Here is a 22032-nt window from a genome sequence, read left to right as displayed (position 1 = left end):
TCACTCAGACTTTGTTCTGTGGTCACATCACCTACATTTTCATCTCTCCAGGATTTTACTTTTGTGATAATATTGGAGAGTTTCCTTCTCATTTTTTTAAAAAATTTCTATTTGAATAAACAGTGAGTGAAACAACAACTACGCCTACGCTGAAACCAACCTGTGAGATGGGCTTTTAAAAAACCTAAAGTGTAATATTAGAACCTCCAGTCTGAACTCCTGATCACATACAACCAACCATAAAGTTAAGCGGACATTGACATCCTGGCATAATTACTGCAAATGAACGATTTTGTAAACCTTTTTTCAGCCACTTTCTTGTAAAACTTTGATGACATAAAAGTTTTGATTTCACCCTCCAATCCAAACTTGTTTCTGCAAGACTTCTTCTACATGCTGTCACCTATTGGCTTCATTACACCAAAACTAGCACAAAATTGGGCCATCTCTATGCGACAGCCGCTGTGCATGGCCGAGCCTCCATTCACAAGGTCTCACACAAGTTCAAGACCTCTTTTGCGGAAGTGATTGCAGTTGTGCCTGGGAGTGTTATCTGACCAGAAGGACTCTATGTTGGAGCAGAAAACGCAGGAGAAGCTTTGTGGATCTCCTTGGCAGAGGTCATTGAGGCAGTCACTTCAGCCTTCCCAGTGTTGTACTGAAGGGAAGTCCTCTCTAGGAAAACTTATCCCAGAGCATATCGAAATTTGCATTTGGCTAATGATTTAATTCTGCTGTCTTCATCAAACTTGACCATGTTAGATTGCCCCTTCAGGTGGAGGCACAGGCAGTGAATGGGCTGGCTTTTTAAACCTGCTGTCACCACGGCAGCAGTGGAAAATGGATGAATGGATGGACGCTCTGCTCAGCTTCTCCCTCAGGTAAAAATGTCAGTTCTAGGTAAGTAATGTTGTCTATGGGACTGATGAATATTTTCATATTGATGACCACAGGTTAATATATCACTGCAACAGAAGTTTATTTCACCGAACACACATTTATCTGCTTCACACCTATCTGTCCACGATCAGCTGCAGCCTTAGGCAGCACTTTTATCATACATTTGACAGGCACGTCTCTCTCAAACCAGTGTGGTTCAACAAGGTAATTTGTCTCTCCCCAAACTTCAAAAACCTGATATTTGTAATGACTTTAGCCCCCAAGCTCTGTGAGGCCGTTATGCACCTTGCATCTCGTCGCAACTGAAATCTTCCCTGGCATACTGTTTAGAAGGTTTTAACAAAATGAAGGCTATATTCTAGTTAAAGAAACATGTAACACCTACAAAGACCAGTTTGTTTTCTCTCTTTGCCAGTGAAGTTTTTGTTTGCTTATCAACAGGACACAGAATAGAAAATAAAGAGAGTATAAACATCAGGTCAAGTGAACTGACTGCAGTCAGTTAAGTTATTTCATCCATATTCATCTCGATTGTCGTGCGTCCTCCCCTACAAAGGCAGGAGAAAATACAGGAGTGGGATGTTACAATCAAAAAGTGTTTGACCCTATAGAACTTCTGAGTGCTTGTCTAAACTTTGAAAACCCAGCACACACTCTCACCCACCAACCTAACCATGTGTTCCTCCCCCTGCACAGGTACAGATAATTATTATTCACTTAAAGGAGTATAGACGAGGAACTTACAACTGACAATGCAACACATCCAGCACTTTACTTGGATTTAGCCAGTGCATTTCTTGATGTACGGCGTACTTTTATTAACGCTGCACTGGGCTTTAACCTGATTTACAGGTTTCTGTTTTAGCTTGGATACTCCCTTTTCTATCTATTGGTACACACACACACACACAAAAACTGTCCACCAGTCCTGGATCAGGTAGTCCAGCAAGCTCAACTGGCCCTCCTTGGGCAAGAGGAGAGTTATGAAGAGTGTCGAAAATATATTGTAGCAAGAAACAACGCTGTTACTGCAAATAAGGCGAGACGGAGATGTCAGAAAGTTGCAGATTGTGTAAATTTATAAAGTTAACATATATCTTACCACTCAGAGCTCACTCTGTGCCTGCAGTTTTATTTATGATGTGACAGCTGCACATTGTAGTTTTCTGATATTAACTCATATATTTAAACATTACAGTCAGGAATTGCATTCAGGTCTGACAATGTATGCATTTAGGTCTCACTAGCCAAATCAATGTTAAATGATTTTTATTAATCAAATGTTATCTGTGATAAATACCAATAGACTAGTCATTTCTAATCCGTGTTCTATTAGTTGCAATACCAGCAGTGTAAAACCAATCAACTGAATACATACAGGTTCCTGTGGTGGTGGTATGCACACACTTTGAGTTCTATTTCATTACTAACGTAAAGCTCAGCCAGGTTGCAGGTATCTCCTCATCTATCTATCTATCTATCTATCCATCCATCCATCCATCCATCCATCCATCCATCTATCTATCTTACTCAGAAACTCTGAACATAGGCTGGTCCACACTGGGTGCGCAGCATGTTTCCATGGTGACCTAACAGGGTTAAAAGAGCCACCTTTGTGACGATGAAACCACTTAATCTTGCTTCGTAGTACACCTCTTCTAATCTTAATATCACCATATTGTCAATATCAAGGTAAACTGATTTTTGTCAAAGTTTACTGGGACACAGGTTGTCCAGTTGTTATTAATATGGACGTACTGACCAACTGCCCTGTGCTCAGCATAGAAACAAAACTGTCTAACGTTATTGAACATGTGTGTTGTTTACAAGGATGTTTATTGTTATGCACAATAAAACTAAATGAACCAAGTTGCATACACAAAAATGACCAAGTAAACTATTTCACCCTGCTTTGCAGCAGCGGTCATCTTGCACGTCACAAAGGCACGACAGTCGTGAGTTCAAACAATCCCTAACATACTATTGCACCCTGACGCATGACTTGTTCTGGTGTTGTAGCAGCTTGACAGGTAAAGCAAAGCATGTATAAACCATATATTTTATTTGGTATTCCTTCACTAAAAGACAGGAGCAAACCTGCAACCACTTGTCTTCTTATGACTTCTGAAATAACAAATAGAAAGCATCATTTCAGGATTAATAAATTAGAAGACATCACCCTGAATTACTAACAATTTTTTAATCTTATGTACTTTTTTAAATGTTTATAAACGATCCAGGAACAAACCCAGTTGAAGTTCAGCACCAAATGATCCAGTGAGATCTCTGCATGCTTTGACAGTGAGACTACATCATTCACATTTTATTTTATCTTCCATACCGTCTAAGTTTTGACGCAATGCATCACATTTTTCTTTGAAGGAAAAGGGCGCAGGCACAAGCAAAAACAGCATCAGCCATATCAGGGCTGGATGGGTGTGGAAGGGTCCAGCCTTTTTCTCGGTGGGTGGAGGTACCAGCCTGCCTTCCCTTTGTACATCTTACATCTGGAACGGGCACATTTTTCCCCTCTTTTCCAAATAACATCTGTAGTTAAAAAGCCAGACAGGTAGTTAGACTTGATTGGTCATGGATGGATTTTCTCTCTCTTCTCCTTGTTTCTCTCCCTCTCTCTCGCTCTCCCTCCCTGCCTGTTTTTTTTTCTATTCTACAAAGCCCAGAGGCTAGTATTTCACTGATTACAGAGTCCCTCCATTTGAATGGTCGTTTGTGTATTGTCAGAACAAAGGGGCGAGCGGCCTCTGAAGAGGTGCTAGACAGGGGAATGGATTGGGCTCAGCGATTAGGATGAGTGGTACTGCAGGTTCAGGCTAGCTTACTAGAGCAAAAGCAGCTCAAGGAGGGACTCCACTCCAACTGCTGTGGGACCTTTTCGTGACTGGGAAAAGTGGATTTGTGTGCAGCAGCTGCGCTCCAGTGCAGCTTATTGTCGAACTTAAATTGTAAGGGAGAGCATCAGGAGTTTTATAGTGGACTAACTGACATCTTGTGTTGCTCTGGATTCATTGTCACTCTATCCTGATACTGCTGGAACCATTGTTGCCGTCAAGGTTCTTAATTCTGTGGAAAATGTTCATTATAATCTGGAAGGATTCAAAAACAAAAAAAATATGCAAGCAGTTAAGTGAAACAGCTGATCCTCTATAAATGAGACAGCATATACAATATTTGTCCTTTTCGTGAGGCTCCTCAGGTTTGGACATTTTTTGGCTAACAGGAAGTGATGCATAAAAACTTAGGGGCAAAGTCAAAATGACTAGCAGCCAAAAAAAAAGATTTTTCTGCTATGGTTCTTTCCTCTTTCGTCAAATGAATCGCAAATTTTGGCTCAGAAATGTACAAAATCACTGAACGTGCCTTTTAAAACTAGCACAGCTTTAGCCTGCCCTGAAATATGGCTACAGGAAAGTTTTTTCTCTACTTCCAAAGAAAGTTTTGAGTTAAAACAAAGTGAGAATTAGACAGAATGATGCACTTTTTAAACAATAATGCAGGTCTCCCACAATTTCAAAAATGATGTTATCATTACAGTGTTAATGAGTTACCACCATGAGACCAATCTGTTGCCACAACAAGAGCACAACATACCAGTTACACCTGAGGAAGTTCAGACAGCACAGTAATCAGATAAACATTAGCCTGACAGGTTTCGCCTTTGAACACTCACTTAGTACTTCTCACCCCTAACATGAAGGTAATAACCTGAAATCAAAGTCCTCATCAATGTGGGCGATTTTGGGTCACACTCTTGGTGGGCTTCAACATCCTTTTGATTCCAAAGCATCACCTTTTCAAAGCTGTTTTAAGCTCATTTTTAATTTACTTTGGGTCATTAAGGAGATCTATAAGCTACCATTCATCAAGGGTTCAAGATGCCTTTAAAACACAGCAGGGTCGTTAGGTGTTTCTAATAACTGCCAAATAATCACACATTTTGTGTGAATGAGTCAAACCTTCTGGCCAGTTTGAGAGTCTCACAGCAATTTTATGCCACATTGCAAACAACCAACCCCTTAATTTGGTAATTATGGCAGTCCAAGAATACAATTATGGGGTCGTTCAATTCAGGGAGGAGAAAGAAATTAAAGAGCTGACAAAAAAACACTTACATCATTTTACTTCCCAAACTTTCACCACCAGTCCACCCAGCTCTGACAGCTTATTATGTCATTAAGGCGCTCATATTGTTCAGCAAAAGTCTGAAAGCGGAACCTTTTTGATTACCTCTGCTCGTCCAAGTGTCCTGACATTTATCTGTCAAACACTGGCCAAAAACTCAGAGCACGCGGGGTCTGTCGGCTGATTGTTATTCAGTTGTAGCACTATGACACATTTTGGCACTTTGTCTTCACTGAGCAATGGCCAAAGAATCCATCCAAGCAAGAATAGTTTAGCGATGTCTTCAAAATGCATGTAGTCACATAAAGTTATTCCACGTGTTAGCAACAAGAGAGCCCGTACTTTTGTTTGTTTTTGAACAACGCCAGACTCCCCACTGGATGAGATGGAGCGAATCATCATTAATGTCAAACAGGCAACTGAAGTCAGTGGAAACATTAATATGTTCTACATGTACCGCGGTGCTCAGTGATGATTTGTTGAAGAGCGATGCTTGAATTTTCACCCTTCACTCCCGCTGCCTCCCCTCCAAACAGCACCCGCACCCAAATTCTCTGGCCTCTTCCCTTCAAGGCAAAACCTAAATGGCCCCTAATGACTCCATGCAAACAACGTGTGACGGGGGACAAATTACTGAAACACTTCCCGCTTTTTTATCTCCTCCCTCTCGTTCAGGTTAAACTTGAAAGATCTCAGAGGTAGCTGGTGCGTCCCTCCTCTGGCTCCTCTCTCTGTCACCCTCCACAATGTCAAGGTGTCACGACCCCCTTATGACCCGAACCCACGTCAGGCGTTGGGCTTCAGTAGCCTGCAGAAGGGCATGGCCGGCGGTGTGGAAAGGGCGATGAGTGTGTGTTTGCAGAGGCGGGGGTGGGGTCAGCGTATACTAATGGGGTGAGGCTGATTTCAGTGAGATGAGAGGAAGAGGGACGTCCTTTTTAGATCTCACATGCTTGTCAGCCTGTGACTTCTAGTTTTAAAAAAAGGCTTCTGGGTGGCTTATATGAGTCAGTAGTCGCCCCTCTGCATCAATCGCCTCACCTTGAGAACTGAATGGGACACATACACCCCCCCCCTGCACACACCACAACTCCCCACCCCTCCCTCTTGGCACCCCTCCTTTCCTTTAAGTCAATATGTCCGTGTCAGAGATGAAAGTGCAAAGTGGGAGGGACGCAGAGGGGGTCCTGACACTAATGTAGTACATTGGGCTTCACTTACTGATCTGCCAAGTTCTTTTGTCAAGCCCTAAATGCCTGCTAGGGTCCTTTGAACCGCCGAGCGCTTGCCCGCCCTCAGATGCCTTCTCCTTCAGCTTCAATGAGATATCCTCGGTGACATTCCCACAGTCCCGTCGCTGCGCACAGACAGGCGAGGTTCAAATTCAAAGACTTGAAAAGAGTCTGGGAGTCCTGTAAATAACATCATCTGCCACTTTGCAGCTATTAGGATAAAGTTCAAATTTGTTTTCATCTAAATTGAAATAGAACTGGCAAATGTGGCTGCAGAGGATCATTTGAGGCACCGTTTGAATCTGTGGTTTGAAGGCACTTTCATTGGCTGCCAAGCACAGCAAGCCAGGTAAACTAAGACTTTTAACTTGCTTGCTTGTTTTTCTCACTCCCTCGCTCTCATCAGCTAATCTCTGTGGGTAACCTTATCCCAACTCTTGAGTGGCTGCCCCCCCCCCCCGTGAGCCTCAGAAACTGGACTGTGAAACAGCTTTCCCCATTCATAAAGCTCACTCTTGCTATGCTCGACGAGCAGCGTGCTGCGTTCGATTGATGCTTACTGTTCTATCAATTTTCTTTTACTATTTCAAATGGTGTCAGCAGGAAACATATGGGGGCACCAAATCTTTTAACTGAAAGTATGAAAATGTGTTCCGCTATCTGCAATCCACATCTTAAGACCTCCATTTAAAGGGTCAGTTCACCCAAATTGGAAAAAAAACCAAAACAAAACTGAAGTGTCTGGATAATGCAGAACATGCAGTCAACAACGCAATCAGATATATAATTAAAAACCAGATATAATTAAAAAAGGACCTAAACTGCATGGCTTACTTATTTTTTTTATAAGCTACGTGAACCAAACATTCAAGCCACTACATATGAGGTATTTCCTTTATATACTTGTACTCACCTTGTATTGAGTCTAGTATCACTTTATTCTTCACATGCAAAAGTGACACAGGTTGTTATGTCTGTGGATTTGATACAAAACCTTCAACAGCTTAAAAAGCAAAGAGGGATGTGGACAAACATGGTGAAATGACAAGTGGGTCTTCAAAGGGCACAGAAAAGAGAAGCGAAGAGAATTTTTACATTTCAAGAATAATTCTGTCCGTTTAACTCCTGAGCTGTCAAAGCACATGATTCAGATCGTTCAGACAAGTGAGTGGCAGAACCATCCCCACTTTGACTTCCATTCCATTTTACCGCAGTGTTAAGACTGATGAAATGATTTTAAAAAAGTCGTCTTAAAAAGTGGGATCTTCCCTTTTGCCACGAGCAGAGATACATTTCCTCCTCCTTGTGACTCACAGGTGGCCACATCCGAGTCTGCTGCTGCGCTCAGTTGTGGATTTACAGTCATGCTCTGAGAAGTTTGTCACAAACATGTGCTTAAGAGGCGATGAGTGACTTCACAATGCTGGCTCTATCACAGTCAGCAGGGTAATTGCTGTTTATCATCCAGCCGTCTTTAAATCAGGTGTCAGGTGCCTTTATTTTTGGACTTTCAATTTACCGGCGGTGAGCAACAACTAATGTGAGACTTTGCTGATCAAAAAGAACCCAGAGACTCCTATTTGTAAAAAAAAAAAAAAAAATCATCAAATTATCCGTCTTGATAATTACTATTTGCTCATTTTTGCTGTGATTTCCCTCCCTCAGGCAGACAAGGTTAAATTAGTCACACTTTAAATGGCATTATACATCAGTTGTGTTACAGTGATTATTAAAGTGCACTGTGGTTGACAGGATCAAACCTTCTGGTTAGTACTCACAGACAACACAAATGGTTTTGTCAATTAACTTGTCACTGTAAATCGTAAACACTTTGAAATAAAAAAAGTCATAAATTAATATTTCCCAGATTACTGGATGGTTTTTGTTTACTTTGCTGTCTGTCTTATGTTGATCAGCAGCTGGAGCTCTTAGTCAAACACTCCTTTTCATTTCCCACTAAGCTCACTATAGGGGGCCCTTTGAAATCCCCAACATGGGAAGTTATGTATGTAATCATTTAGAATCATTTTGAATATCAATGGCGGAGGAATGCCGAGGATCCAGTTTTAATGGGACAATAAAGGCGAGCCACAAAGGTTTTCTTTTCTTTTTTAATGGCAGCAGGGATGTGGGCTCACTTTACTGCTGCCAGCTCGTAAACACATTCACACCTCTCTTTCATTTACATGCGGGATAAGTTATAGCACATTAATGAAAAAATTCGTGGTCCACTACCTGCATTTGAATGCTGTCTGGAAGAGCCGAGGCCAATCCACAAACCTGCAGCAGTTTAAAAAGCACAAATAACAGAGAGAGAAGCGGTTTCTGTAGCTGCTGCAACACGGTGTTTATTTTCACGGTAACAATACTATGATGATAGTGATTATTATTGTAATATAATCATATAGGCATTAAAGTGCTAAAAACTGAAAGTTAAAATATTGCTTGAAGGAAAAGCTGTGTTAAACGGAAACTTACTCAAAAAACTCGTCTAAATACAAATGAAAATATCACCACGTGCCTACAATTAGACTTATCTATTAAAGCAGGCTGTCTTGTCCATATCTTAACCAACACCAATTAAATATTTTCCCAGGTTGACATCAGAGGGAAACAAAAAAAATCTCATAATAGACACCAAAAAGCAGTTCGTCTCTTGTTCTTGTTCTTCTCTGTGCCGCGTTTTGCCCACCGAGAAAAAATCTTCTCCAAGCTGATGGTCTCTCCAAGATTACCCTATCAGGTGCAAACCGCTGACATGTTTCCACCCACCAACAACAAAAAAGCCTCTCTGTGCCCAAATCTCAAGCCGCAGACGCACAAACACCACTGACAGGCACTGCTGCGCCATCATCAACCCCCAAACCTCTCCAGGGATCCGCTGCTGCTGCTGTTGCTGCGATTTCCACACCACTTATTTTGAAAAACACAACTTTTTGTATGCTTGGATAAGATTGTTTGCTCTCTTTTAGCGACTTGTTTATGGTGGAAGGGCGTTCTATTATCCACCGCTTTTCCCTTTTCCACCGCAGCACTTAGGTAGAAAAAATGACCCATGCAAGGTGTAGAAATCCCCCGCAGGTACGGACGGAGCTGAGGAACCTGTGATCTCTGGAGCAGCAGGATTGGGATTGTGGGGAAACTTGGCCAAAGGTGCGCAAAGCTCGCAGGATATTTTTTTTTATTTTGAATGAGGGGATTTTTTTTTTTGCAGAGGTTAAATCCTGAATCCTTTCCACGCTTGGCACTGATTTACGGAGACGCCGCGGGATTTCGGGGAGCGGAGGAGACTGAGCAGAGAGAGAGAGAGAGAGAGAAAAGTCTTCTGGATAATTCCCCCCAACAAGGAAGCACCTAATGTTGCACCCCGTGACTCTGCTCCTGCTCTCCAGTGATCTGTCCTTACACTGGGATTCAAGCTCCTACTTACCCCCGGAGTTGTGTGCGTAAAGGACGCGCAGGAGAGCGAAAGCGAGAGGGGGGCGATTTCGCCAACCTTTCCTGGGGCTCTAAATCTGTGGAAGCAGGTGTATTTCAGGTGTATTTCTGCAAGTCAAGATGTCTCTACTACCTTCGAGATTCATATACGTGTAAGTGTTCTACATCTCAGTTTGCCTTTTGCACATTAAATCACGCATTCTTACCAATAGAAGTCGCCAAAAACTTCATATTTGCGCATTGCTTTCATCCAGGTAGGCTGCGTTTATTCTTCATGTAATTGCCTGTGTGATTCACTCCCCTCCTCTCTTCTCTCCCCCTCTTTCTCCACGTAGGTGTTTACATTTTCTGGTACTCTATTTCCAGCTACAGGTATGTTTACTCCCGTCTTCAGCTCCTTTGTGTGTGTGTGTGTGTGTGCGTGTGTGTTTTCGTGTTATTGTGCACATTTTTATCGTGAAAAAATGCTGATGGTGGGTACGGGTTAATGTCAGGGTGGTCCCTACAATATTAAACAAAGGATTGACTTGCTTCAATTAAACCCACATGAATTCATATTAATTAGGGCCCCGAAGAGAAAATAACCGCTGGACAATTTGCGAAAAAAGGAAATCAACGACGGATACTACAAAAGGGGGTAATAACAGGGCAATAAATGGACTGAGGGGACAGGAGATTATAACGATAATGTAACGCCACACAACGAAAATGTAAGAAACACACTCAACACTGGACCATAACGAAACTGGTTCCCCGTATTAATATTATCGCAGCATCTTTGCGGTCTAATACATAAGGTTATAAAGGCAGTGGTTGCTCTACATTGGCTATAAAGTGAGTAACGCAGAATGACTAAAACCCTCAGTGCTTATAAAGAACTATAAGCAATACGGCGCTGAGGAAAGTCTAACCTGAAGCGTAAAAGCTGTTTAGCGCACTTTACCAATACCTCCCACCAGTATGGTAACTTTTAATTAAAACCACGTTGTTTTTAATGTGGAGTTCAAGTAGCAGTTTCAGTATTTTACAACAGAATTGTGTAATAAATATTTTGATCCCCGGGGTTAAAAGTTTTTCTGTGAACAGATGGGCTCGTTTGGCGCTTGTTGCCTCACTTTTTTTTATTAGTTGCGTCTCACTTTGAACAGTAATGATTTGCAGGCATCCACTCACCTAATTGCGCGCTGTGATTCAGAGAAGATGCAGAGAGCCTGGTCCTTCACTCATAAAGCTATCTGATCACTTTATTGACATGACGTGTTTTCATCATAATAGTCCACGTGCCATTGTTTTAAATTAATTTTGTTGTTATGATCTTGAATATTAAAACAGCATAGACTGATTTAAAAAAAAAAAAAAAACACAGCAGGTTCGGTTTTTATCTAGCATCCACTTCTGGGATGCATTTCCAAGTATCCCACAGCTGGCAACTTTTTAATTGTAGTTTTTATGTAATTAGGTCTTTAACAGATTGCAATTATAGATTTACATTTTTGTCAGATAAAACTGAATCAAAGGCAGTTAGTGTTTGACCTTTTTAGACAAATAAAACTCTGCAAGAGGGCAAGTTTGTCTGTGAACTATATAAAATAAATTTTTATTGATTGCACAATTCTGGTGTTTTACTTTAAAAATTTGTTTTCCATTTAGTGCTGCTGGGATCACCTCGTCCTGGTCAGGGGGAGGTTAGTTCTCAGGGACAAAGAAACAGTTCTAACACCTGTTATTTCATTTTCTGATGGAAAAATATTGAAACCTTCAAAACTACACACTGCAGTGTTATGCAAGTCAGTGTACTCTGATTATTCCAAAGGAGACGAGGTAAACAAAGCCATAGTGTCAACTGACCACTCCAGTCCGTGCAGACAAGAATATGAGGTGGACTCATGCATGACATTTTCTGTTCCCCCCCCCCCTCCTGTTTTAATGTGTGATTGGCATGTTTTTAGTGGTGTAGAAAAAGTGAGATTAGATAAAGGTGTTCAACAAACAAAGGAAATGGCTCTTTTGAGTGCTTTCAGATTTGCAGATGATCAATGATGATAAAGAAAACGCAGGAATAGTCCTTTAATATCCTCCTGTGATTTTTGCCTCTGCATGCCGTTGGCCCATTCTGCTCCTCGGCGCTGCTACGAGCAGCTAATGGTGGCTCTTATGTGTCATGCTATGGTTGTGATTTCATGGGGAAAAACAACAGAAGCGACCACAGTTGGAAGTTAACTTTGAGTGCATTGCCAGCCTGAGAGAGTGCGCCATTCTCCATTTGTGTATGTGACCCTGTCTGTGTCTGTCAGGCAGATAGGAAGGTGTATCTTAGATGGATGCGACAACTAAGCTTCCTGGGTAAAGATGAGCGCCAGACTTTTGAAGTTTCAACCATATCCGTTTTCATGCTGTGCCTTTGAAGGAAGGAGACAGCGTGATAAAAAACTGTTGTTGCTCGTGCTCGCCTCGGCCATGTGCTTAGGCTTGTCCCTCCCTTGACGCAAAATGCAACTGTCTACCAAACACACCTTTGTGTTTGTTTAGAGATGGGGAGATTTGGGATAAATCCAGTAGCAGCCCAGTTAGGCCCCAATCTGTTGTGTGTTCTTTTTTTTTTTTCTTGCTCATTAGCTCTGAGCTTCATTTTGAGAGACCTGACAGCAGATGATGTTGATGACTGACTTTTGAAACATTTTTGTGTCTCATTTTTACACTTTTCTGGTGCACACGTGTTTAATTTTAAATCATCAAAAGTTGTAATCCAACCTCAGTTATTTTTTTTAAATATTCTGTGAAGTGTGGAGGTCACTTGTGAGTCATAGCCTACAATTTGAGTGGTACTGACGTCTTGGAGGAAAAGTCCTGTAGGTGACACCTTTTTCTTTGTTTGTTCAGCCGTTGTGGCTACTGCTGCTAGCTGCTCAGCTCTTACATGCATCATTTTCTGGAATCTTCCTCAGGAGCACCTTGTAGGCATCAAATGTTTAGAGCATCAAATGTGAAAGCTTCCATGAGCAGCAGTCTCTGATGTAAATGTGCCTTTTCATGCAGTAAAACTATTGTTTGAGTCCCAGTTGAGTTTCTAATATTAAGGAAATGGTTTAGCGTCACTGCAGTTGACTGTAGTAAAATAATATCTATTTATTGGAGGACAATGTGTGACATGACTGTCATGGCTGCACAGCTCCTTCATGGAGGTTGTGTCTGTCTAAATCTGTTTATATAAAAGTAGTTGGGCTGGAAACTATGGAGGAAAAATGGTAAAGCATTAGCTAATTTTGATCAATTTGCTTTGGGAAAAAAATGAATTACACAAATGAAAGCGTATAACGTCATCACAAATGCTAAGTTTTGTTACCATGAAGTCAGTTTTCACACCATAACACCATAAACTGAAGTCAGTTTTAACACCATAACTTTGTTGCATCAGTGGTATTTTCGATATCATTTTCTCTCTCTCTCTCTCTGATGCCAAAAGTAATGGGGCGTTTTTTCCTGCATGTCAAGATACAGAAGCCGTGTCCCAGTCCAGGGGCTGGAGCCTCCAAGGTCCACATTTCTAGACCAAATACGTCATAATGAGCCAACAAGTCCTTGATATTTCTATAGCCTGTCCAAATGTGGCAGAGAGAAGATTCCTAATGCTTTATCATAGAATCCTTTGGCCATTTGAGATAAAAAAAAAAAAAACTTGGCCGTTTTTGACATTGGAAGTTGATATCCACACTTTACATCAGTTTCTGGGACAGTGTTCTTAAAAGGATTAGGCACCTGAATTGGGTCATAACTTGTATGACACATGGTTCATGTTAGGAGTCTTGATAGGATTTGCTCACAGATTTGCAGAAGTTGTTAATTTTTCCTCTCTGAGTTTAAGGATTTGTTCTTCTGGGGTAACAGTTTTCCATCATGTTTGTCATTAATTTACTGAAGTCAGTGTAACAAGAACTTGGGGTATGTTATGTGTATATAATTAGCCACCTGAGAACAGCCACATAAAAAGCCATTACTGTGCAATTACCACACCATACAGCTGGGGAAATGGGATCTTGATGTGAACTGAGATTCCAGGGCTTCTGAAAGTATACGTTTCCTCTCCCTCTTCCACATGTTGGATGACACTATTGCTTTTCTGGACATGCTGTCAAAGTCAACTATTTCCGTTGCCTTTTATGTCAGGTCTAAGGTGACTCGTAAACAGCAGGCTAGTGAATTTTGAAGGGTGATTTGGACGATATGATACAAAAATCCTCCCGCATGAGTGTTTTTTGTGGCTCAAGGTGCCTCTTGCCATCTTTCAGCCTTGTCCTCCGCCTGCTGCACTACCTAATTTATGGACCCTACTTCGCCTGCAGGCAGATATTTGTTTGATGATAGTGCAACAGGTCTGGATGCTTCAGGTGTATAATTGCTAGTGGCTTGCTTGCTTGTGGAAATGGAGTACAGGTTTCTCAAGATCGCCTGAGGCACATAGTATACTGCTGTCTCAATACAAAGCAGCAGAAGGTTGCATTATAGGCTTTGCTCTTGTTCTGTGGGATTTTTACTCAAATGGTGATTTCATTAACACATACTGCAGTGCAGTTATCAGCTTGTAAATGCAATGCATATAAAATGCGCCAGCTGAACGCGAGAAACAAAACACTGAAATGCCACAGCCACATTTTCAATCTCAGTTTTTACTCCCTGAAGCATAATTTCTTTGACACAGCGCCCATAAAAGCAACAGCCACACATTACCAACAACACCTGTGCCATGATGATCTCTCACTGTCTGTTTTTCCCCTCTATCTTTCTTCATCTTCTCTCTCTCTCTGTCTCTCTCTTTTTCTCTCTTTCTGGGTATCCTCCTGTCTCTCTGTGCAGGAGTCCCAGCAGAGCTCTGCTGATTTCAGGTTTTACATCGAGAACCACACGAGGAACCCGGACGACTTGAGCCGCAAGCAGGTCCGGATCTATCAGCTCTACAGCAGAACCACGGGAAAACACGTCCAGATCTTAGGAAAGAAAGTCAACGCCAACGGAGATGATGGGGGCAAGTATGGTATGGGAGAACTCCTGTGCATTTCACTTGACACTTTAGTTAGTTTGTCATAACAGGATGAGAAATGAACACCATCTACCGTCTTGAGATTTTTTTCTCACTTCTGCAGCCACTGTTTACTGCCCTTTGTTTGGAGGTGGTTTTCCATGCTCTTTGTTTGGCCGGGGTAAAGTGGATGGTGACTTTTGGAAGCCACCAACTACTGGTTGGAATGGCTGGAAGCGTTATGAAATCACTGACCTTGCAATGGATGTTTACTGCAGCATTTAGGTATCCAGAGCAAGTCTATTTTTAACTTGTTAGATTTATAGGCCAACGGCGTGAATTTCTGCCAAAATTTCAAATATTGACCAAAAGTGACTTGTTAGTTTGCCATTCTGCAAAATGTTTATCGCTGTTGGTTTTTGAAAACATTTGCGATGAAAAACGAAATAGAACATGCAGGTGTTTTTCACAGAGATCGAGACTGTTGCTGCCTGTATTGAGAAGTGCAAATCTTACGGTTGTATTGTCCTTGAACTTGAAAGTGCAAGCTAAAGTTAAAACTAAATATATAATCTTTCATTTCCATCACTACATAGTGGTTTGCAATGGGCATTGTCACATTTAATGTTGGGTTTGGGCAAGCAGTGTGATTTGTGTGGAAGTGCTCCACGCTAATTTGAAAATGTTGTTGAATCTAACATTCTGAGATGCAATTTTCTGCTTTAGTGTATTCTTTTTGCTCTCTGTGTGGACTTGTTCACAAATTCAAATCATAACAAATGTGGCGGATGAGTAAATTGACGGTCAGTGAAGAACTCTTTGATGCTGTGGCACAAACACAAGGCAGCAGGACTTGGGGTGTACTTTCCTTCAGATATTTTGCTCATAACAGCTGACTCATGGCTGGAAAATTGCTGGTCTTGAATGCCTCTGAGTGAGTGTGTTCAGTCACAGATGCGCCGAGGCGAAGTTTCCTCGCTGCTTGTTAGAGCTTGAGTGGAAGCAGATCCAATTTTTCCCATGAGGCCTTGCCAATTCTACCCTCCGCCCCTCCTCCTCCCCCTCCTCCTTCTCCTCCTCCTCCTCCTCCTCCCCATCCAGCTGCAGTACCTGGCACCTGTGAACTCCTTTGCACTCACTAATAATGCTCAGGAAGACACTCTCCTTGCTCTAATCCTCCCTCAGTCACTACAGCTCCATGGAGGAGGTCCACAAAACACCACAGAAGAAATATGTTTCTTCAATGTAGAGCTTTATGACCACTAAGTCCATATCAGTGCAGCCAAAGTGTGGGTGTTATCATTCTTCTTAGGTATTAGTGTAGCATATTCATTACTTTTAAGAGAGTAGAACAATCTTTTTCCAGTACAATCCATTGTAAATGATGCCTGTTGTCCACTCAGAGCAGATAAGAGGTCACTGCAAAGGCTTTTAAACTGATAAATGCTGCTATGTGGACTTAACAACAGGAGTTTTCAGCTTCTTTGACAGGTGACCCCATGCCGGGGCCAAAAAATGCCTGTGGCCCGACAATGTTGGTATTTCACCAAGTTAGAAAACACTGCATTTGTTAAGAAGTCGCTGGAATTGGGATTTTTAGTTCTACTATTCATCAAATATTCTAAAATTTCTTTTATGTACCAACTATGGCTGCCAATCGAGTCTTGAGAAGTGTTTTAAGAAATAACCAGAGCACACAATATACAAAACATCACGGTGGCCACTCACTTGTTTTCTTGTGAATCCTGTTTTGCTAAAACCAAATCAACCTATTTCACATTTTAAACTCATTTTTTGTATATTTTAATGTCAGCACAGGAAAACTTGAAACACACAGAGGGCTTCCAACCAAATCCAAAATGTCCTGCTTATATGTTTAGAGATGCAGCAAAGATAGGGACTGGATGGGGTCATGGGCACAGGATTTCATACGATAGGGAGGGAAATAATGTTTGATCTGATGTTCGGGGTCGAGGCTTCATATTTGAGGTTGAATTCTGGGTCTCCACGCAAAGCCAGTGATGAGTGAGAAGGCCAAAGTGTTGTCAAATGACTCCTGATTTGACTTACAGAGCTGAAATATCTTTTTAAACATCATTCACCTTTTTGTCCTCCTCAAGGACCCTGAAAAGCTCCAGACTCATCTTTCTAGCAAAAAATAAATCAGAAATGCTTTTCGTCAGTTCACAACTAAGATGTACAAATGGAAATCCCTCAAAACAAGAGAAGGAGTGCCGTCTACCTTTGCTTCGTTTCACCTTTGAGACAGGTTTTCTTCTTCCCATTTTCCTCTCAAGGTTGGATTTAAGGGTGGAGCGAGGAGGAGGGGAGCTCCTTCTGCCCTCGAGCCCGTCCCATCCCCTTCGCCTTTTCTTCCTCTGCTCCCTTGAGCGCTACTGAATGGCCCTGTGTGTTAAACAAATGGATCATCTTAACTTTTTGATTGAGTGAGCACAGACTAAAGGGAACTTGAAACCTAATCCCGAGGGGCACATAACCGCTCCACAAATGTTTGGCAGATCTCTTTGCTGGTCGAAGGAGCGAGCAGAGACAAAGGTGACCTCGCGGGGGTTAACATTTACAATTGGGGGGGGGGTGGATAAAAGAGCCGCCATGATGTGTCTGGAGAGTGGATTACTGCTGTGTCAGGTTGAAGTGATGGTAGCATTGTTGTTTTGCTGCCTATATGGTGATGAATAAAGAAAGTTATGCAGTTGATATACCTCCAAAAGACTTGAATGATTTGCTCCTGAGACCCATAGTTCATCTCTTTTAGTTGCTGTGTGTTTTTTTGTTTTTTGTTAGAAAACAAGCCAAAACAGCATCATTTTCCATATTCATGTGAAAACGTTCATACAGTGTTTGTCAAGTCAGAATCGCTAATTTATATGTTCAGGATCTTACAGGATTTTGTTCATTTGTGATTTGTTATCCTTAATGTGATTAAAGGTAATTTAGTCTTCAAAGTCAGATTAGTGGTTGACGAGTATGGTGGAAAATATGATGAAAAATTATAACATCTTCATGAGTTTCATAAGCCTAAAATACTGTAGTGTGATACTTAGCGCACATTGTAGGCTAAGTCATTAGGTTTTCGTTGTGTGGCAAAGCTCTGTGTTTGCCCCTCAAATGTCGCATCTTCAGTTTCCTCTTTCACAGGATTTAAAATTAATTATGATTATTTTTAGGTTTGTTTGATTGGAGGGGAATCTTTAAATAATGTTTACGTGAGTGGAAAAACATTAACAGAATGTGCTTTTTCTTCTCCTTTCCAGCTCTTCTTGTTGTCGAGACAGAGACCTTCGGGAGCCACATTCGAATAAAAGGAAAAGAGAGCGAACATTACATTTGCATGAACGAGAAGGGTAAAATAGTTGGAAGGGTGAGTATCCTTTGGTTGTCATTTCTGATTCTCTTGCCAAAATTTTCGCTGACAAGATTAAATTGCTACTTTCTAATATCAAACTTTTAAACAGAGCTCTTAGTCCAGGCTGAGTGGAACACAGCCTCAGATCTACTTCCTCCTGCTGTTTTTGTACACCCTAACAAAACCCCTTTGATAACTCACAGCCCTTCTTCCATTACGTAATCGGCCTACTCCTTTGACATTCGATCAGTCAATTACAGACTGCAATCACCACAATGCATTGAGAGACTAATGGTCACTTAGGAGGAATGCCATTGCAATTATATCAGTCACACCAGGTGGCCCAAAGCGCGGGACGACTGCATGTGACTCTGCGAACGGCCGCCCCGATATGGGAAAGAAGTTAATATTTGAAAACGTACACTGTGGAGGCACATGTGTGATTTTGTTGTATTAATAACTCATGCTGTCAGCATCAGTGGGGCTGTAGTAATTCACATAAGTTTTCACTCTCTCATCACCGTCATCTGTTAGAGACATGCATTTTGAATTTCAGTTGCTGGGGCCTCATTTGTTTTGTTTTTAAAAAAATGTACTTTTAACTTTTAAACCACTGTTGGATTATTTTTTTAAAAATCGGATAAACTGACGTTTAAATCACTGATTGTTGGTGGCTTTTAGCTTCGGTTGTACTGTAAATCACAGAAATGCCCTCACCGCCATGTAGATAAGCAGATATGAAGTCAATGAATATGAATTTATTGTCCAGTATCTTGCAGCAACAGTTTGACATTTTGGGAGATTTACCTTTCATGCAGACAGTTAGAAGAGGAGATTGATACCACTCTTTGATCGATCCATTAATTATAAAGACGTACTGGCCAGTCTTTCCATTTAGATAAGCTAACCATTTCCTGGTTCTCATTACAGACTTGACCTACAAACATTAATATGGAATTTCTCTGTTTCGACAGGAAAGGCAATAAAGAAAACAAAGAAGAAAAAATAAGCAAATTAAAGATTTTTCTCAGTTATTAAAAGAGTCTGATAGGGCACAAATATGACAACAGAACAGTAGAGAGTAAAAGCCTGCAGGTTAGCTCACTAGTCGTGTAAAAGTTTACAATGAATAACATCAGTTTATGCCAGGTTTATCTTTTCAATCATGATTCAAAACTTTCACTTGCCTTTATGTATCTGTTATCTTCTTAATGCCATTTGTTTCATAATCACACATTTCCAGTGAGGGAAAATTCATGTTCTCAACACGTAATCAGCATTTTTAGAATTTGTGCTATTTTAAAACATAATGGAAAAACTATTCTGAGCAGCAATACACTGATGCAACATAAATAAGCCAGAATGTTAAAAACAGATGTTGCCGTGCTGCCATATCAATAATTAATTAATGTCCTATTTGTTTTCCTTCTTTCAGCCCGATGGAAGGAAGCAGGAGTGCGTCTTTGTCGAGGAATTCCTGGAGAACAACTACACGGCTCTCGTGTCAGCCAAGTACAAAGGATGGTACCTTGGCTTCAACAGGAAGGGTCGGCCCAAGAAAGGATCGCGGACCACGCAGCGGCAACAGGAAGTCCACTTCATGAAGCGCCAGCCGAAGGGCAGGCTGGATCCACTGGAGGAGTTTCGTTTCACCCCAGTAACTAAGCGGACACGAAGGGCTCGGCGGTTAAAACCCAACTCCAAGAGGAACTGATGGGACCAATGGGACAGCACTAATTTTCCTCGGGAGGGAAAAAACTGTATCTGAAAATCCCAAGCTTCTTGTCTTAAAAGAATCACCTTAAAGACTTCACTTCTCTAAAAGTAAGACAGACAAAAAAAAAAACAAAAAAAAGGCAAAGATGTTTTATTTTTGTATTTCAGGATGACTGAATTTTTCCTAACTCTTGGATTCTTCTGGGTTGATGTCAATGTGCTAACGTGTCTGTCATTTGTTATTTATACTGGATAAACTAAAGGACGTCTGAGAGAATTCCTGTCGCTGTCATCCTCAGCTACGTTTGAACTGCAAGCTGAAGGCATGCTTTCTTTTTGACAATGGGGGCTGAAGCAGGAGCTGACGCAATGTTATAAAAATCAGCCAACTAGAGATTTATTGGAATACCTGTCGGTTTTGTTTGTGTTGCCCTTCACAACGCGGATCCCATACTTTCCACTGGAATCAGACACCATGGAGATGAAATGGAGAGAGGTGGCAGCCACAGGTGACACTGTGCTGCCAGGATAACTGTGTAGCTTCGAGTGCAATATTTTTACAGGTCTCCCTCTCTTTCTCTTCCTCTTCTTTTTTTCCGTACATCTCTCAACCTCAGCTTCACTCACGGCTCCTGGAATGCGCCGCGCTCTCCGACTGCCGTGCGTGATTTCCTTTCCATTTCCATGCAGCCTGTGATTCAGCTAAAACTCGACATGCTTTGACTAGTCAGGCACTAGCTAGTTAAAACACTACAAAAACACAGTACAAACACATATAACAGCAAACGTGATCCGTAAGTCTTCCAACTTCATCTCGCTCGGGAGACGGATGTGTCTGCCCCTTGGACTCGCTTTCCAGCAGCTCTTCCCGACATGTGGTAAAGTTGTTCCAGAAAAGGATGCCTTAATTCTTCTAGCGTGAGCAAGCTAATATTTTGGGGTTGGTGATGAAGATGTCCTCTACCTCCTTGTTCTTTTTGTTTATCTTTACCTAGTCTGACAGTCTGTCTGTGTTCATCTCAAGAACCTTTCAGTTGACACTGTGCTGATCTGAGCTCTTTTTCATTTTTTTTTTTGCCCCAATTTCCAAAATCATCTTTTGGCTGCGAGCTCATCTTCGCTGCTTTCACTCTCACTGGATGAAAGTCTCAAAGATGCTTTTGGGAAAGCTTAGCTCCGTGCCTGTTTGTCAGATCAGTGATCCACAGACAGGTGTACTGTAGCTCCAGCCAACTCTGATCACTTCATAAACACACATTTGACAACTCCAGCTCCTCCTGGATTCTGGGAACATTTTCTGCGACATGTGGTAGTTTGTGTCTGAATCATAAAGGGGAAAAGTCTGTGCTTCTGTCACTCCTTCTCTCACTGACAACAAAGTCCAGCCCCTTTTTCACCAGTAGTATGTATTCACCTGTCTGTTGGCAGGTTTTTGTATGAGTTGCTACTAACAACATGACACATTTATGACTTTTTTTAAACAAATGTAAGCAAAAATAATTTTATGACTATTATTAAGATATTTATTGCCTCCCTTTGTAAATAAAATGTGATGAGTTTTATTTGGCCTCTGTTAATAAAATGAGGACTATATTTTAAAAAAAGGGCCTATTTTATGTCTTTATTGCACTGCGGAAAAAAGTAAAAGTGCTTTTATGTCCTGGTTTAGACTGGAATTTTACGATGTGCACACTGAATATCATACTGCCTAAAAGAGAAATGCTGCAGGTAGCGATTGGTTGGACATAGAGTACATTCCCTTCTCTGCATACTGCCAAGGTATGCATTTTTATATACAAACCCCAAGTGTGAGGACTGCTTTTAAGGTCAGTGGTTTTTAAATTGAGAAAGGCCTATTGCAAAATCTTTGAACGCTTTTTATATCACTGAGAGTTCACGGTTGGTGCTTTTTTTAAACACTGTTATCATTATGTAATTACAAAAGGTGATTTTGGCAAAGAAAGTAACATTTTATCCTTGTATGTGTTCTTTTTTGGCATCAAAAATGGACATACACATGTATTGATGAAACAGGATTAAACGCTGCATCATCAAACACATCATGGCTGTGGTGAGTGGCACAGATATCACGAGACACACACACACACACACAAACACACAAAAATACTTCATATTATTTGTCAAAGAGTGACGAAGATGAGCTGTACTTTTGCTAACGTTTGAGCACTTAAAAAAACACCTTTACTTTGATGTGAACGCTCTGT

At 41.3% G+C, this 22032-nt stretch overlaps 1 protein-coding gene across 1 annotated transcript; it reads left to right on the top strand.

The window, feature by feature from the left end:
• The first annotated feature begins 8807 nt into the window (after window positions 1–8807).
• fgf24 (fibroblast growth factor 24) lies at window positions 8808–21491 on the top strand. Its single transcript, XM_046406929.1, has 5 exons — window positions 8808–9862; window positions 10046–10082; window positions 14562–14739; window positions 18000–18106; window positions 19527–21491. Exons 1-5 carry the CDS (start codon window positions 9831–9833, stop codon window positions 19803–19805), a joined length of 633 nt encoding a protein of 210 aa, XP_046262885.1. The 5' UTR covers window positions 8808–9830; the 3' UTR covers window positions 19806–21491.
• The last annotated feature ends 541 nt before the right edge of the window (window positions 21492–22032 follow it).

The sequence above is a fragment of the Scatophagus argus genome, chromosome 12 (assembly GCF_020382885.2).
Source record: "Scatophagus argus isolate fScaArg1 chromosome 12, fScaArg1.pri, whole genome shotgun sequence".
In the NCBI taxonomy this organism is placed as follows: Eukaryota; Metazoa; Chordata; class Actinopteri; family Scatophagidae; genus Scatophagus; species Scatophagus argus.
The sequence above is the reverse complement of the archived record's forward strand: the minus strand, read 5'-3'. Positions and strand labels throughout refer to the sequence as shown.